General features: G+C 38.1%; 1 protein-coding gene across 2 annotated transcripts in view; it reads right to left on the bottom strand.

The window, feature by feature from the left end:
* MALT1 (MALT1 paracaspase) overlaps positions 1–16229 on the bottom strand; it is a 62789-nt gene that overhangs the window by 23547 nt on the left and 23013 nt on the right. The window contains exons 4-10 of one of the 2 annotated variants that reach the window (XM_023647884.2): positions 15300–15459; positions 13381–13559; positions 12865–12961; positions 12016–12048; positions 9279–9305; positions 7068–7100; positions 715–918 (exon numbers count right to left, since the gene is read on the bottom strand). In XM_023647884.2, the coding sequence (XP_023503652.1) occupies positions 715–918; positions 7068–7100; positions 9279–9305; positions 12016–12048; positions 12865–12961; positions 13381–13559; positions 15300–15459 (733 nt within the window). The remainder of the gene's footprint in view (positions 1–714; positions 919–7067; positions 7101–9278; positions 9306–12015; positions 12049–12864; positions 12962–13380; positions 13560–15299; positions 15460–16229) is intronic. The other variant, XM_023647885.2, reaches the window with a different exon arrangement.

The raw sequence follows: 16229 nt of genomic DNA, 5'->3' as shown, positions 1-16229 counted from the left end.
TGTGGTTATACCCATTAAAAGAAATAAGTTACCAGAGAAATTACCTATTACTGACAGCATAATCTCTTTAAAAAATCTTTACCGTAAATGTAGTGTTCTTAACATATTTAGATGAAAGGAGGAGAAAAAGCATTAAAAATTTACAGTTACAATTTTTATGGAGGTCCATCTTTAGCTCTACCTGTATTGAACTTTAGTTCACAAATTGTTTTCATATGCCTCATTCACCAACATTACCTTGTTAAATTCTAGTTCCCACTAAAATACGAGGAAATATAATAGTGCAATAGTTAGAAAAAGGAAACAAACATACAGAATGTACATTCAGTTACAACCTTTTATACTCCAAACACACACACACACACACACACACACAGTAGTAGTTTACATATTTGAGCAAACAATTTGCTATTTGGTTGAGCTTTACTATACTGTAGCTCTTGTCACTAAAAAACAAAATCACGTAAGATAGGTAAGGATTCTAACAAGGACAATATTGTTTTGACAAAATAAGAGACATGAAAGTAAAGACATTAAGCTAATTAGTTATTCACATGGATCTATGGAATGAAATTCCAATCTATCTTTTTTTATAAGAATAAAACTCTTCAACAACGTGTTTATTGTAGCTTCCTGATTTTTAACTCTTAATCTAACTTGTACCATGAAAAGAACAGTGAATAATTATAAAAACAAAGGTTATAAATATCTTACCATATACTCCTTTGTCTAAAAGTAGTAAAAATTCATCCACAGCATTACGCATCTCGTATTCGGTAAGATCCAACAATGAAACAACTTTGAAATCCAGCTGTCTTAACAAGTTGGTCAATTCATACACATCCACCAAAGGAGCTTTAAGCTTGGGGTGCTCCCAGTAATTCATATTTCCTATCAAAAGAGCAACCTTGTCCTTTGCTGTTAAAAAAACGGGGGAGAGGGATTTAAAGGCGGATATAAAGATTAAAATAAAACCTATGGAAACAGTATCATTATAATAAAAAGTATGCTTTACAAATAACATTTCATTATTATTTAATTTCACCTTAGAATTATCACTTTATGTAGCAGATCAATAGTCTCTACTGTATAGAGGCTAATAAATCAAACAACTGAAATTAAACTTATTGACACTTCTCAGAATCATGGAAAGGATACTCATTAGCTGTATATGAAGCAAAATCATAACTAATATTAAAGTAATTACTTTTATCGAACCACAACAAAAGTAAAGAATATAATATTCAGCTAGACTTGGAGAGCAAATTTAGCAAGGGATATTTGGAACTGCGTTTGCATTAAGTTAGGTTCTGTTTTGCTGACAAAGAAAGAGGCTAAAAACAAAAGAAATACCAAAAAGAAGGACAGAAGGAATTCGCATCAGACCAAGTCACGGGAATGCCACAGAGAGAGAAGCAGGAACTGGGAAAGAACTGCATCTGGATGCGATCAGGTGATGCGCTGCCTCCTCTTAGGTTCTTTAAAAAAAATTTCTTCTGTTTGGGCGAGATGCAGCTACCTTAGTCATCTGTGAAGACTTTTTTTTTTAAAGACTGGCACCTGAGCTAACAACTGTTGTCAATCTTCTTTTTTCTCTCTTCTTTCTGCTTTTTCTCCCCAAAGCCCCCCAGTACATAGTTGTATATCCTAGTTGTGAGTGCCTCTGGTTGTGCTATGTAGGACTCAGCCTCACCGTGGCCTGACGAGCGGTGCCATGTCCATGCCCAGGATCTGAACCAGCGAAACCCTGGGCCGCCGCAGCGGAGCGCACGACCTTAACCACTCGGCCACAGGGCGGGCCCCCGTGAAGACTTTTTGAATGAGTATCTTAGTTTATTTTCTGACGTTTGTGCACTGAGACTTTGCTCAAAGATGCGTTCTCATACAAAGAACGTTCTGTTTTTAAGAAGCAAAAAGATCCACAGGCATCCCTTAAAAAGTACTGGCTAGTTAACCAGCTGTAGAGGTTGTCCAAAAACAGCTGGGGAAGGCTGGACACAGCTTAGTGCTTAAGAGGTTTTCAAAATTGCACCTTCGCTAATCCGGGGTGTGGTTAAAGGTTAAGGACTTGAGACTGTGCCATGACAATAGGAACCTGTTGTGACGTTTCCCCTGAGGACTGGCAGCGGGGCGTGTGCAGCACATGTTACGGTATAAATCCGTGATGGAGACACCAGGGAGCAGAGGAGAAGGCGGAACAAGAGCATCTGGCGGTTCCAGCCACACCGGGGAGGACTGCAGGCCACCTTCCGACACAGGCCAGGGCTGGGTGACCAAGCTCTGTCACAAAGTGCTAAGCAGTTTATTTATGAATTATTATGAATACTACGCTTATGAAACTGAAACAAACACAAATAATCACAATGCTGACTTGTCTGCAATATGTAATAGAACTTCAGATGTTTCAAATCATTCAACTGATTAAATTTCACCAAAAATCTCTTTGGTGAAATTTCTTCTCTTTCTACAGAACACTTACATCTAGCGTCAAACAGGTGTGGGGAAAAACTGGCACCAATTCAAAGAATGCGACTCTTTCAAAGTGGTAGAAAACCACACTTTGTGAAAAGTCTCAATACTTTTATGTCATGGTATCTTTATTCTATACTTATTATTTTTTTTTAGGAAGATTAGCCCTGAGCTAACATCTGCCGTCAATCCTCCTCTTTTTGCTGAGGATTGCTAATATCTGAGCTAACACCTGTGCCCATCTTCCTCTACTTTATATGTGGGATGCTGCCACCGCATGGCCAGATAAGTGGTGCGTAGGTCCACACCTGGGATCTGAACCGGTGAACCTTGGGCCACTGAAGTGGAACGTGCAAACTTAACTGCTGTGCCACTGGGATGACCCTTCTATAGCTATATTTTTAAAGATTTCTTGAAAATTGCCTATTCTTATGTGTACACACACTTTAGAAAAAAATCAAATGATACGTATGCCACATTTCTAATTCAACGAACGTCACTTCAAGTCCTATACAAATGATAATCTCTTCTTTTACCCAAAAGAAAAGGCCAATTATCAAGACTATTTCATATATAAGGATTCAGACAGAAAGCTTCTGCTAAACTACCGTTAGTTCTAAAACAATGAAAAAGTTGAGAATATTCAGGATGGAATTTAGCTTCTTCTTTTGCCAACAGAACAGGACCTAATTTAATAGGAACCCAGTTCTAAACATCCTTGTTAAATTTGCTCTAGAAGTCGAGTTGAATATTATATTCTTTACTTTTGCTGCAGTTCAGTAAAAGTTGAGAATACTCAGGAAAGGAGGCAGTATAAAATTTAACACTGCTTGTGTCTCCCTTTTTTAGAAGTTTCTTCTTAAATAAACTAGATATGTGGTCTTATACCAAGTACTCACTATATGCAAGACTGTTAGCTGGCTAACCCATGGAAGGAAAATTCTCAGTGCACATTTTCACAGGCCCATCAACCCCATCAGAATTCAGACCCGAGTGCAATATAGTGATGGACTCAGTTGAATCTACTTCTAAGTGAGGGGAAGTAAGAGAATGTGTCTCTGGCTTATACCACTGTAGTCCAAATCATGGGCTTCCCACAGTTATCATGTGGTAAAGTGTTTGCAAATCCTAGTGGGTTTTTTTGGTAGAATATTATCATAATTCAATTCTAATATATATGCTAGACTAAGTTTTACTGGCACAAAACAATTATAAAGAATATGATAGAAAAAAATCACTGGGGTCTTTGCAGAAAAAAAGCTAGTTGTCAAACTAAGCATGTTTCTGCTAATACCAATTTTTTATCTATTTGGAAAGAACTCTTGGTATAGTTTACAGAATGCAAGGGTTCAACAACTTGAGAACTGTGTGGCTTAAAATGTATGTGTCAACAACTGACCATAACTCTTCAAAAATTTTTCCTCAATGATAATTTTTTTAAATTTAAATTTTATTTTTCGGTGAGGAAGATTGGCCTTGGGCTAACATCTGTGGCAATCTTCCTCTACTTTGTATGTGGGGTGCCGCCTCAGCATGCTTTGATGAGTACTGCAAGGTCTGTGTCCAGGATCTGAACCCATGAACCCCAGGCCACTGAAGCGGAGCACGTGAACTTAACCACTACACCACTGGGCCAGCTCCTCCAATGATAATTGGTTCCTTCTTCTTCTCCCCAAAGCCTCGTAGTAGATAGTTGTAGATCCTTCTGGTTGTGCTATGTGGGATGCCGACTCAGCATGGCCTGATGAGTGGTGCCATGTCACGCCCAGGATCCGAACTGGCAAAACCCTGGGCCGCTGAAGCAGAACACAGGAACTTGGCTACAGGGCCAGCCCCTTCAATAATAATTTTTAATACCTAGTTCCTATGTCTTAGAGTATTTTCTGAGGTTTAATGGTAATAAAGATAATGGGTAAGTAAATCTTACCTTGCCCAATCTACTTGTAAAACAGTTCCTGAATGACAGGCGAACTGGGGTGGATTGAGAAGAGAGAAGCAGAGTGCAGTGGTCAAAATAAGAGATGACAGACTCATTCCAGGAGTTAGTTGTAAGAAAGGGAAAGGAAAAGTCAGACTTTAGAGAGACGACAGACAAAGAAACTGCAAAATCTGAAGTTGAGGAGATAAGAGTGAAGAATCAAAGGAAACTTCAAAACAGCAACTATATAAGCAATTTATGCTGGTTTTCAAGTGATAAAATGGAAGAAATTTTCTGTAGAAAAACATTTACTGTAAGAGCCACCCACAATTTCTTGAACACAAACCATTTATTGGAAAAAAGAAACACAAACGCCAGTTGATTAAGCAATAGAATAAAACCACTTCAGAAAGATATTTTAACTACATGATCCTAGACATCTTCCAAAGCTTAATGCCATGTATTCTTTAAAAACCGGTACAGCGTTACAGCATTAATTCCATGTCTAATCACTCTAATAGTGTGTTACTCATCTTATCTCACCCAAAATGAATTAATATTCACAAGTACCTGAAAAAGGGCCTGGCACCTATTAAGTGCTATATAAGTATTTGTTAAATAAAAAATCTTTGGCTGTCTATCAAAATTGAATATTAGCATCAAATCTGGTTGAAAATAGTGTCTCTCTTGGTCTCATACCTAAACTCTTAAATCTCGTGGCCTACAAAATAAGTCCAAGTTCCTCAGTCCGGCAAACAAAGCCACTCCCACTCCAGTTCATGCATCCCTCTCCAGCTGCAGTAGAGGACAGCCCCCAGTGAACCACTGCATCCTTGCCCTCACCTAGTGTGGTCATCCTCACCCCAGCCCCCAGCCCCTACTCCCAAATCTGGGCTGCCCTGTGATTCTCTCTGAACAACATAATGTGGCAAAACACTCTACAAGTTCTGGGTCTAAACCTCAAGAATACTGACAGCTTCCGGTTTTGGGATCCAGCCACCCACCATATAAAGAAATTTAGCCACATGGCAAGACCATGTGGGGAAGGAAGGGAGGGGAGAGGGAGGGAGAGTAAAGACCCAATGTTCACAAGAGGAAAACGGGAGCACATGCCCCTTTTAAAGGAACAGCCACTATTACTTTTCGAAAGAACCTAGAAATCTGAACTTTATATGATATCTGATCAGTGACAACTGAGTCTAATTGTTAAAAATTAGACCCCCCCCAGGTTAGCCAGTTTGTGCCCTTTTCTCTATGGCTTGTAGCAAGCTCATGTACGCTACCCTTTGGTTTTAACTTCCATGTCTATGCTGGCGATGCTCATTAACTGTATCTCCAATCCTGGCCTCTCCTTAGTGTTCCAGATCCATGTACACAACTGCTTGCTATGTATCTTCACCTAGATGTGACACAAATACCTCAAACTGGTTAGAGAGCAAACTGATGGTCATCTATCCTCTGAATCTTGCATTTGATTCTGTATTGTCTAACTCAATGGGCTCTATCACCATCCGCCCAGTGGTCCAAGCGAGAATCCTTGCAGACATGGTGATTCTTCTCTATTTTTTTAAAAACGTTTTCTTTTCTTTTCTTTCTTTCTTTTTTTTGGTGAGGAAGATTGACCCTGAGCTAACATCTGTTGCCAATCTTCCTCTTTTTGCTTGAGGAAGACTATCACTGAGCTAACATCTATGCCAGTCTTCCTCTATTTTTGTATGTGGGACACTGCCACAGCATGGTTTAATGAGCAGTATGTAGGTCCACGCCTGGGATAAACCCGTGAACCTTGGGCTGCTGATACAGAGTGCACAAACTCAACCACTGCACCACTTGGCCAGACCCTCTCTCTATTTTTTAGAACCTACAGCAAGGTGACAAAAACAGCTTACTGATTCCATCACCTAAAGACTTCCTGAATTTGTTCTTTATCTTCTGAATTCTCACTGGTACCACTCTAGTTTAGATTCCCATTATTTCTTACCAAGACTATTACAACAGTCTCTTAATTTTTCGCCTAACCAAAACATCCTCTCCTTTCAGTTTATTTTCTACACTGACACAAGACTGGTCTTTCAGAGAGACAAATCTCATTCACCCTCTATCAGAGTTCCCTTCCAATGGCTTGCCTGGGAAATGGGGCTCCTCCAGATCTGGTCTCACTCTGCTTCTCTAGCCTCATTCTCTTTATGCTCCAGAGCACTGTGTGTTACTTGCAGCTCCCCAAATTCAACAGGCTGTCTCATTCTCTACAACGCTGTACTTAGGATTTCATGTTCTCTCTGCCTGGAAGGCCCTTCTCCTATTCATCCTTCAAAACATAGAGCTGCTGTGGGCAATCTCCCTGCTTTTTCGTAATCTAACCCCACCAGGAGATAGTATTTCTCACTTCTATGCAACATACATGTTTCTTTCCGTTTATAGGTTTGTTTGCATGTTGCCAAAACAAAGAAATCACTCCACAGAAGCTGACTTGGTCCCAGAAACTGAATTCATAATCTCTTTAAGCCTCCTGTCCTATAATTTCTTTTACAAATATCCAAAATAAACCATTTGGTCTCAGTGTTATTCAAATATTTATAAAAGCTGTCAAATTAAAATGTCTTAAATCCCTTCACGATCACCATAAAAGAGTTATATACTATAATGATATTTTAATCAAGCATTTTAACGCTCTACTCACCCAAAGGCTGGTCAGCTGTTTGCTCTTTATTATCTATAAAAAGATAAAAATGCAAAAAAATTAAGACGTTATTATCCATGATTCAAATATCTTCAGGGTTAGAGATGTATGGAAGCAATGAACAGTAACAAGATAGAATATGTTGTCCAACAGCTAACTTACGATTTTAAGATTTTCAGATTCTTGATAAAAACATATACCTGGCTAGACAGAGTTGGAATCAGAGCAGGGGAACGTCTTTAGTAATTAATTGCCACAGCTGGGGGTAACCATCTTTAATGTGCTAGGTGGAAATTACAGTCTGCCTGCAGTGGGTGGTGGTAATAAGAAATCGCAGGAGTAGTTAATGTTCACTGAATGCCTGCCTGGCTCTGTTCTACGTGCTTTAAATACATCTGATTGACATAGACCTCCCTTCACTCTATGAAGTTTGTACTACTGTTACCTCCATTACACAGAGAAGGACTCTGAGGCAGGGAGAGATTAAGTCACTTATCCAAAGCTATCAAGCTAGCAGATCTCATTCTACAGTCCACGCTTTTGTCATTGCCTACACATAAAATGAAACACCTCCCACCCCTGAGGACCACGAGGGAAGAAATGCGGGAGCTCAATCAGTAATGTGTCTACTCTCATAGACAGGGTAACTTTGCTTGCATTTTTAATAATTCATATGCTACTGAATGATGTCTATTAAAATTCTTCTTTGTTTTTAAAACTCAAATTTTTTGGTGTTTCTGAATCTTGAGGAGTAAGGATATAACGAAAGAGAGGGCCAAGAAAATTTTAGAGCGTAGTGGTGGCTGTTTGCAAAGGTTTTCCTGAAATAACTTTTCACAACGTTCACTGAAGGGCGAGAAATAACAGACCAGTTTAGGAAAGGAGGATTCTAACCAGGCCAAGAGAAACCAGCGGCTACGTGACAGGATGGTCTCTGGCACCATGAGGGTCTGGAGTTTGAAGCACGTCTCACCAAGGCTTCCCCTGAGCTCGAGGTTGGTTCGGCAAGACCAGTGTGGTGACAGCGGCCTCTGGTCTGCCTGATCTGCTTGTATGTCATCAGCACAGCCCAACCATCACTCACAATAGATTCTATTCACAAAACATGGGCAAGGAACTAAGCAAGCCAGCTAGGGTGCTAAAATAATGAGAAATAACATGTTGAGAAATAAGAGGGCTCTCTATAAACACGAAATGATATAACTGCTTTCTGAATCTACTCCTGTAAGGTCTTATTTTCAGATATACTCACAGATCCCAACACTGCCTTTCAGATTCCTCTGTGTTTATGGAATCCTCACAATCAACACCTCTTTCATCTCAGTTAAGGCTTTCCCTTTAGCTTAGCTTGTTCAGAAATCTGTTCTGATTAAAACTGGCCAAAGAATGATGAATACCTCTGCCGGCTGTCAGTCTCTTAAAGGTCACTGACCAACTACTTATCTGTATAGCGCCAACTATTCCCACTAACACACCTTTTACTTCAGATAAAGACGCCACTCAACTAGTTCATATGTTCCATGATTGAGCGACTCTGAACAAGGTCCCAGGGGTCTGGCGAGTTCAGAAACGTTACCTCTGTTACTGTTCAAAGACTTGTTTCTCATCATTTCAAATTAAATGGGCACTTGCCCCATTAACTGCCTTTTATGATATAGAATCATATACAATGATAAAAAAATTGATATTCTACATTATCTCAGTATACTTACTTTTCTATCCTTATAGTCTTACAATCTAGAATATCGTAAATATTTCCACCTGCATGAAATTGTACTTCATGTAAGTACTAATTTCAAGCCTAAATTATGATATTATTATTTTTGTTTTTTAAAGATTGGTACCTCAGCTAACATCTGTTTCCAATCTTCTTTTTTTCTTCTCTTCTTCTCCCCAAAGCCCCCCAGTACATAGTTGTATATTCTAGCTGTAGGTCCTTCTTGCTGTGCTATGTGGGATGCCACCTCAGCATGGCTTGATGAGCAGTCCTAGGTCCACACCCAGGATCTGAACTGGCAAAACCCTGTGCTGCCAAAGCAGAGCGCACAAACTTAACCACTCGGCCACGGGGCCGGCCCCTGTGATATTATTTTAATAAAGGAAAAAAGTAACTAGTACTACTATAGCAAAAGAATATCTACAGTATCTTTAACTTACTGTATTCAATAACTCAAAAGTCTAAAACTAATGTTTTACGTTTATATTACTCACCGGGATGCCCAAGATGATTTAACTCATCTAAAATGAAATGAGAAAATTGATTAGCTTTAAATAATCTAACAGCCAATTTATAGTAAATTGTAAGTAATAGTAAGTAAACTGTAATAGTGAATTGTACAATAATCAGTAAAACTAATCAAAGGAGTATTTGGTTTTGAGTTATTAAATGTTATAATGTTTCATCAGTTTAGAACTTTTCAAATGCCTTAAAGGAGAAGCCATGCAAATACTGAATGGGAAAGCACACTGTTGTGGATATCATTTAGGACTGCTTAGCTATTATTATCTTCATTAAATGGCAAAAAGCTAAATACACTGACTCATAATTTGTTCAAAGTTTTAGATATTCTGGTCAATTATGGGACAAAAACAGTTAAGGGAGAGGTCTGTCTGTGGCCTCAACTATAAACTTCTTGAAACTAATTAACAATCTCAAATGATCTTTTTTTAATAAACTTTTAACTTTAGAACAGTTTAAGATTTACAGAACTAATGTGACAACATTGCAGAGTTCCTCTATATACCCATACCCAGTTTCCCTATTTTTAACATGTCAGTAAAGTACATTGTCACAACCATTAATGTTCTTTTTTGTTCCAAGACCCCATTCAGGACACCACATTACATTTACTCGTGGCATCTTAGGCTCCTCTTCGTTGTGACAGTTTCTCAGACTTTCCTTGCTTTTTGATGACCTTGACGGTTTTGAGGTGTACTGGTGAGGTACTGTGTAGAATGTCTCTCAATTGGGATTTGCTGATGTTTTCCTCATAGTTAGACTGGTGTAACGTGTTTTTGGAGGTAAACTGGTTTCTGAATTGTTAACCTGTACCCTCTCGCTAAAGGACACATAAAATCATCTAAGCAAATATCCACGACATTATAGTCATCTATCTTTCCTTTACAAATCTTATGAAGATAAAAGTGAACAGTAACAATAAACTACAAACGTTATACTATTCCTAAGATGTTACGCAGAAACTTATTCTTCTACGTGATGTAAGATAACTCAGGAGAGGCATCAACTGGAGTACAGGGTGATGTACGATTTCTTCAGCCTTCTGTCGTACAGACGTCACTCATTTCCAGTTACTTAGGTCAGCACGTTGTTCTTCCTCCCCCTCTTCAGTGAGGTTGCTTTAGACATTCGTAATCCGTTCAGGTTTTTTGGTCATATTTTGCATTCCATCCTGGGATCCCCCCTCCTCTGACCTCCTACTAAACGATTTTTTTAAACTTGCTCACATGTATTCATCATTACAATGATCACAGAGAATAGTTTCACTGCCCTAAAAAATCCCCTGAGCTTCACCTATTCAATCCCCACCCTGTCCCGATGAAATATCTTTAATAAGAGACGTAAAATGAAATAGATAACATCATGTTCTACAAGTAAAAAACGATACGATGCAGGACACTGTTTACGGTATGTGTCAATCCACCAATTATAAAATGCCTCAACTTTGTAGACTTTTTTACAAAGAGAAGTTGCATCTAATTTTTCCCTCTGAAATTTTTGGAGTAGATAGTTTGATTTTCATCTCTAAGTGTTCTGAACAGATTTATTTGAAAATTATTATTTAGTAGCGTGTTCCCTACTGCAGAAATTATAGGGAGAATCTTGCAGGCAAAGAGTCAGCACAGCCAGTGGTAACTTACAAGCACCACCCTGAAAACAGCAATGCTAGTTTATGTTTATTCTTAGAAGGTGCCAAAGTTAGGAAGTTTTAAAAATCATGCAACTAGGCAAAAAAAAAAGTAAGAGAATGAAGAAGAGTTTGGTTAGGATTTCTTCCCATAGCTTCCCTCAGGTAGGGCCCAGAGATCACGGGACTGGAATCCTCTTATGCTAGAGAATCCCGGTTCAGGATAACGTGTTGGGATGAAAGCAGTAATTATAGTATTCAAAGTGCCACCATAATGATACGAAAGACAGGAAAACCAGGAAACCTAAGATTTAACATTATTTTCTTAATTCACCCAAGTAGAGCCTAAGGTTATATAATAGTTTAAAGAGGCAGAAATTGAAAAAATACTTTGCTATCCACAAACTTAATTTTGTAAAACAATGTGATATCATACCAAGGGAAAATAAGTTTTAAAATTTACTCAATACAACTCATGTACAATGCTTTGGTTAATTACAACAAATTAGTAGCTTATGCTGAAATAGATTTTCAGTTCTCTTTATACATTACGTAAAAGTGACATGGTAGATTAATCTACAGCCTTGTAGCTTCAAAAAATGGATCTTATCAATTTTATTTTAAAACAAAATATTTAATACTTGATAAAACAAGTTAAACAATAAATCTCCTGTGCTGAAACTTTTATAGAAACTACATTTGTGTTTGAGAGGCATATTATCATGGCTCAAGAATAGATAAAATAATCTAAACAACGATCCACGATGGTACAGACATCTATCTTTTTTATAAATTTTATGAAGATAAAAATTAACATTAAGAATTGCAAATTCACTGTTGAGACGATGTTGTGCAGGAATTTTATTCTTATATGCAATAGCATATCAAGTGAAAATGAGTTATTTTAATAGTGTGTCAGTTTAATGGTCTGTGGCAATTTACAAGTCCTCAAAGACTAAGATACAATATCTTTCGATGAAAATTACTTCTAATAGCTAGTATTTTTTCCATCACTGCACTCTACCAATCCCAGAGGAACCAGCATGCAGGATATTTGGTTTCAAACCAAAGGATTACACTACCTTCAGTGCACTCCACTGCCTCATCTGTTCTTCCTTGTTCCAGAGAAAACAAATGTGAATATATTGTAATTCATGATCTTAGGAAGGGCAGCCATCAAGCAAACAGAGAGATAAATATCACAGAAATATGTTGGCAAACCAACATATGCATCAACATCTCCTACTATTAACATAACTATAAATGCATTACGCTGAAATAGAACAAACTCCCAAATTATGTACTTCATAATGGGGATTGTTGTGAATAATCATTCTTTCCTTTATATGTCTGTGATTTTCCTTTTTCTTTTTTTTTAGTGAGGAAGATTGGCCCTGAGCTAACATCTGTGCCAATTTTCCTCTATTTTGTATGTGGGAAACCACGACAACATGGCTTGATGAGCGAGCGGTGTGTAGGTCTGAGCCCAAGACCTGAACTGGCGAACCCTGGGCCACTGAAGCAGAGTGCACAAACTTAACCACTACACCCCTGGGCCAGCCCCTGTGATGTTTGTTTTTTAAAAATGTTTTACTAAAAATCTTTCCCCACTATATCAAGTTTTTTATAACTAAAGTTTTAAAAAATACATTTTTGCCATAAATGTTTAAATAAACTATAAAATTCAAAAATAACTAAAATGATCTAAATAAAACAATTTTTCCTGATTCTTTCCGCTCTTTGTATGTCAACCTAGATCATAAATTTTGTATGCATTCTCTCAAATTTCTAGATAAACAATATAACTCCTGATACTTACATCATTAAATAGAACGGGGTAACAAGTAGTAGAATTTCCATTGCTCAAACTTCTCTTTTCATATAGCTTGTATTATACTCCATTTGTCAGAACACTGAGTAACACTGCTTACCTATGATGATTTCTACCTTCTTGCTATGTTGACTGTCTCGATCGTTATAAACATGACACCAATAGGTTCCTTGATGTTCCAAATCCACATAAGGCACCTACATCAACATCAAAACACACACATTTCCTCTTCAATTTTAATTTAAATTTGCTTGGAGAAAAAGTTATTTTGTATTTTAAAAAACTACAAAACAAAATTTCAGAAGGCTTTAGACATTCTTAGATCATTTCCATTCAATTAGGTTAAATAGTAGCAAGCAAATGATACAATGATTCTAATAACGGTGAGTTTGCTGCAATACTTAGTATAAGCCCTTAGATGTGGGCTGGCAGTATATTCTAGCACTTTTGCAAATATAAGAATCACTTAATATCAAGGAAGCAGGGACTTGAAACAAAAATACTGAACACATTAAAAAACCCCAAAGAATATGAATTTTAATGTGCACCTTAATTTTCAATTATATTATTTATTTCACCTACTAACACAAAAAATAGCCCAAAACCAACTTCCTACCATATATAGCTTTTTCGTCTCATGCGTCAACGGTGATTCATTTTTGAACCACTGGTACTGAGGAATAGGGCTTCCAACAGCGACACACTGTAAGACCAAGGTGCTACCAGGCATCAGCTTTTGGGACCTTGGTTCAACACAGATTTGCAACTTAGATTCAGAGACGCCATCCAAGCTTCCTTAAAAGAAAAACATTGAACATAAATAAAATCTCTACGTTAAAATTTTTTAATAATTTAAAAAATAAATGTTTTCAAGTTCACCTTTCATTTTTTTACAATCTTTAATAGCATCTCCCGAACTATGTTTCATAGAACTGTAGCACGTCTAAAAATATTAAGAGATGTTCTGTGGATAAAAGGATGCTGTGGACAAATAAGTTTAGAAAATTCTGGGTTAAACAAATTTAAACAGTTTTTGCGTTTTTTTTGAGGAAGATTAGCCCTGAGCTAACATCTGCTGCCAATCCTCCTCTTTTTGCTGAGGAAGACTGGCCTTGAGCTAACATCTATGCCCATCTTCCTCTACTTTATGTGTGGGATGCCTCCACGGCATGGCGTGCCAAGGAGTGCCATGTCCGCACCCGGCATCCGAACTGGTGAACCCCGGGCTGCCGAAGCAGAACGTTTGCACTTAACCGCTGCGCCACCGGGCCAGGCCCTACACAGATTTTTTATTGCAGGACTTCTCAGAGTTCTCAAAGTGTTAGTATGCATTGTGTATTTAAGAGGAGAAAACAGTTCCAGTGGTTTCCAAATGTGTCTGGTGGCAGAATCCTCTTGGTAAGGTGAAACAACTTATTAACATCTTGAAAGATATTCACGTTCAACACAGAAAGCTCTAAATTCTGCTGTTTAACATGACATTAAAATAAGGAATTTTGTTACTAGCACTGAATAAATACAGATAGGTTATCACTAGTATTTCTTCCCAATGCAGATATCAGAAAGCAGCATTTACTGAACACTCAATTGTTACTTTTTAAGTTCCTTGAGGACAGAGGGTTTGTCAATGTTACGCTATACGCACCAAGTCCCCATCACGAAACTCAAGGTCTAACACATTGCAGGTGATCAATAATATCTGTTGAATGAACAAGATTCCATTTATAAACATACTAAAGTTCATTACATGCACAGAAATATTCTAGAAAGATGTAAATAACTCTCTTAATTAATCATGACTATTTTTAGACTATTTAGGTGTAGGAAAAGCTAAATTGAGAGAGAAGAATGGAAGACAGACTGACTGGTAACAGAAAGTCTGTTTCCCTCCTATTCTTTCTGTCTGGCAAAAATGACAAAGAATATGGTTCTTGACTATGTGTATGAATAAATAAAATAGTATCTGATGGCTGCTCTTTAGACTGTTTTTTTCCCTTGATCAATACTAGATATTGGACTAAAAAGATGGATGACAAAGAGCAGAAAATTAGTTTGATGAAATGCTTTATTGCAGAGAATGATACACAACATGCTCTTTCATGTCAACATCAAACCTAGAGCTTTTATTCCACAACACAATGTTTTAGGAATAATGCAATAGTTTGGGAGAAAAATATACAGTATGGAAAGGAACTGAAAAGTGAGCAAGACTATCAGATTTTTTTCTCCTCGAAAACCAGAGACCACCACCTTCAAATCCACAAGAGAAGGCAAGTGCGAAGAGGTCAGCAGCAGGACCAGAGCAAGAAGGGTTCTGTGCCATCCTAAGGCGTCTGCACTTATACACAGACATCCAGAGAGAGAGAATGACAGTGCATGGGATAAAAGCTTAACAATTGGTGACCTTATGTTGGGTGAAGTACATAGGTGAGCTTTTGGTGCTATTTTTAATACTGTGAAAGTAAAAGTAAACATTTAAACTAAAACAAAATAAGGCAATTTCCATCCCAACATTCAACTTAATTCATCACTTACCCCGGAAGCTTTCTGTGACTTCTGTGACATCACAAACATCCAGCTGTGACCATTGGCTGAATTCAAAGGTGAAGTGATTATTAACTCGACAGACGTAAAAGCCTGCATCTTTTACGTGCACTGTGTTAAAAACAAGTTCTGATGCATTTCCGTTTGGAATCTGTGATAGAATCAATAAGAGAACATGTGAATGACTCATCAAAACATGCCCTATAAAAGGTGCTGTGCAAAATGTGTGATTTCTTTGGAGCTTTGAAAAGTATATCTTTTTTTTCCAAGTTCTAAAGTATTTGTTACTTGAAACAAACAACATTTCGAGTAATTTAGGACTGCAGTCTTAGAAATCCAGTCTTTCAGAAATCCATTAACCAGAGTTAAGCTCTCTCCCATATAGCTTCCAAAAACTCACTAATAGAAAAGTACCTGTTGTCATTTAAAACTGTTCAATCGTTAGTATTTAAAGAATCTACAAACGCAACATTTACGAGTTAAGTAGCCACATGCCATAACAAACGCCATGAAGTGGAGAGGAGTGCACAGAAAGTGAGGCCTGACCAAATTAGCTGTGAGCACGTGAGCAAGTTACTCCACCTCAAGACTCTCTTTTCTCATCTGCAGAATTCTCTAAGAGGACAGACTCCTTATAGTCTGTCTGATAGTCTTCTTTCCAGGTCTGACAGAGAAGCGCTATGGAAAGCGTATCTGTGATGGAGGGAGCGGCCGGCTGGCCGAGGGTTTCCCGAGCTTCCCCCCACAGCCCCCCCACCCCCACCCCGGGCTTTGGTCACATGGTTTCTTTCATCTTTGCTGCTCCCATCAGCACCACCCAACTCTGCCAAGAGGCTTAGTTAAGTGCCTCATATGAGCTCCCTTGCAAAGTACTTTAACAAGCTCACCCCTCTCCCTGTCCAAACCCCAACCAATTGAATT

This window comes from Equus caballus, chromosome 8, assembly GCF_041296265.1.
Source record: "Equus caballus isolate H_3958 breed thoroughbred chromosome 8, TB-T2T, whole genome shotgun sequence".
NCBI classification, from domain to species: Eukaryota; Metazoa; Chordata; class Mammalia; order Perissodactyla; family Equidae; genus Equus; species Equus caballus.
The sequence above is the reverse complement of the archived record's forward strand: the minus strand, read 5'-3'. Positions and strand labels throughout refer to the sequence as shown.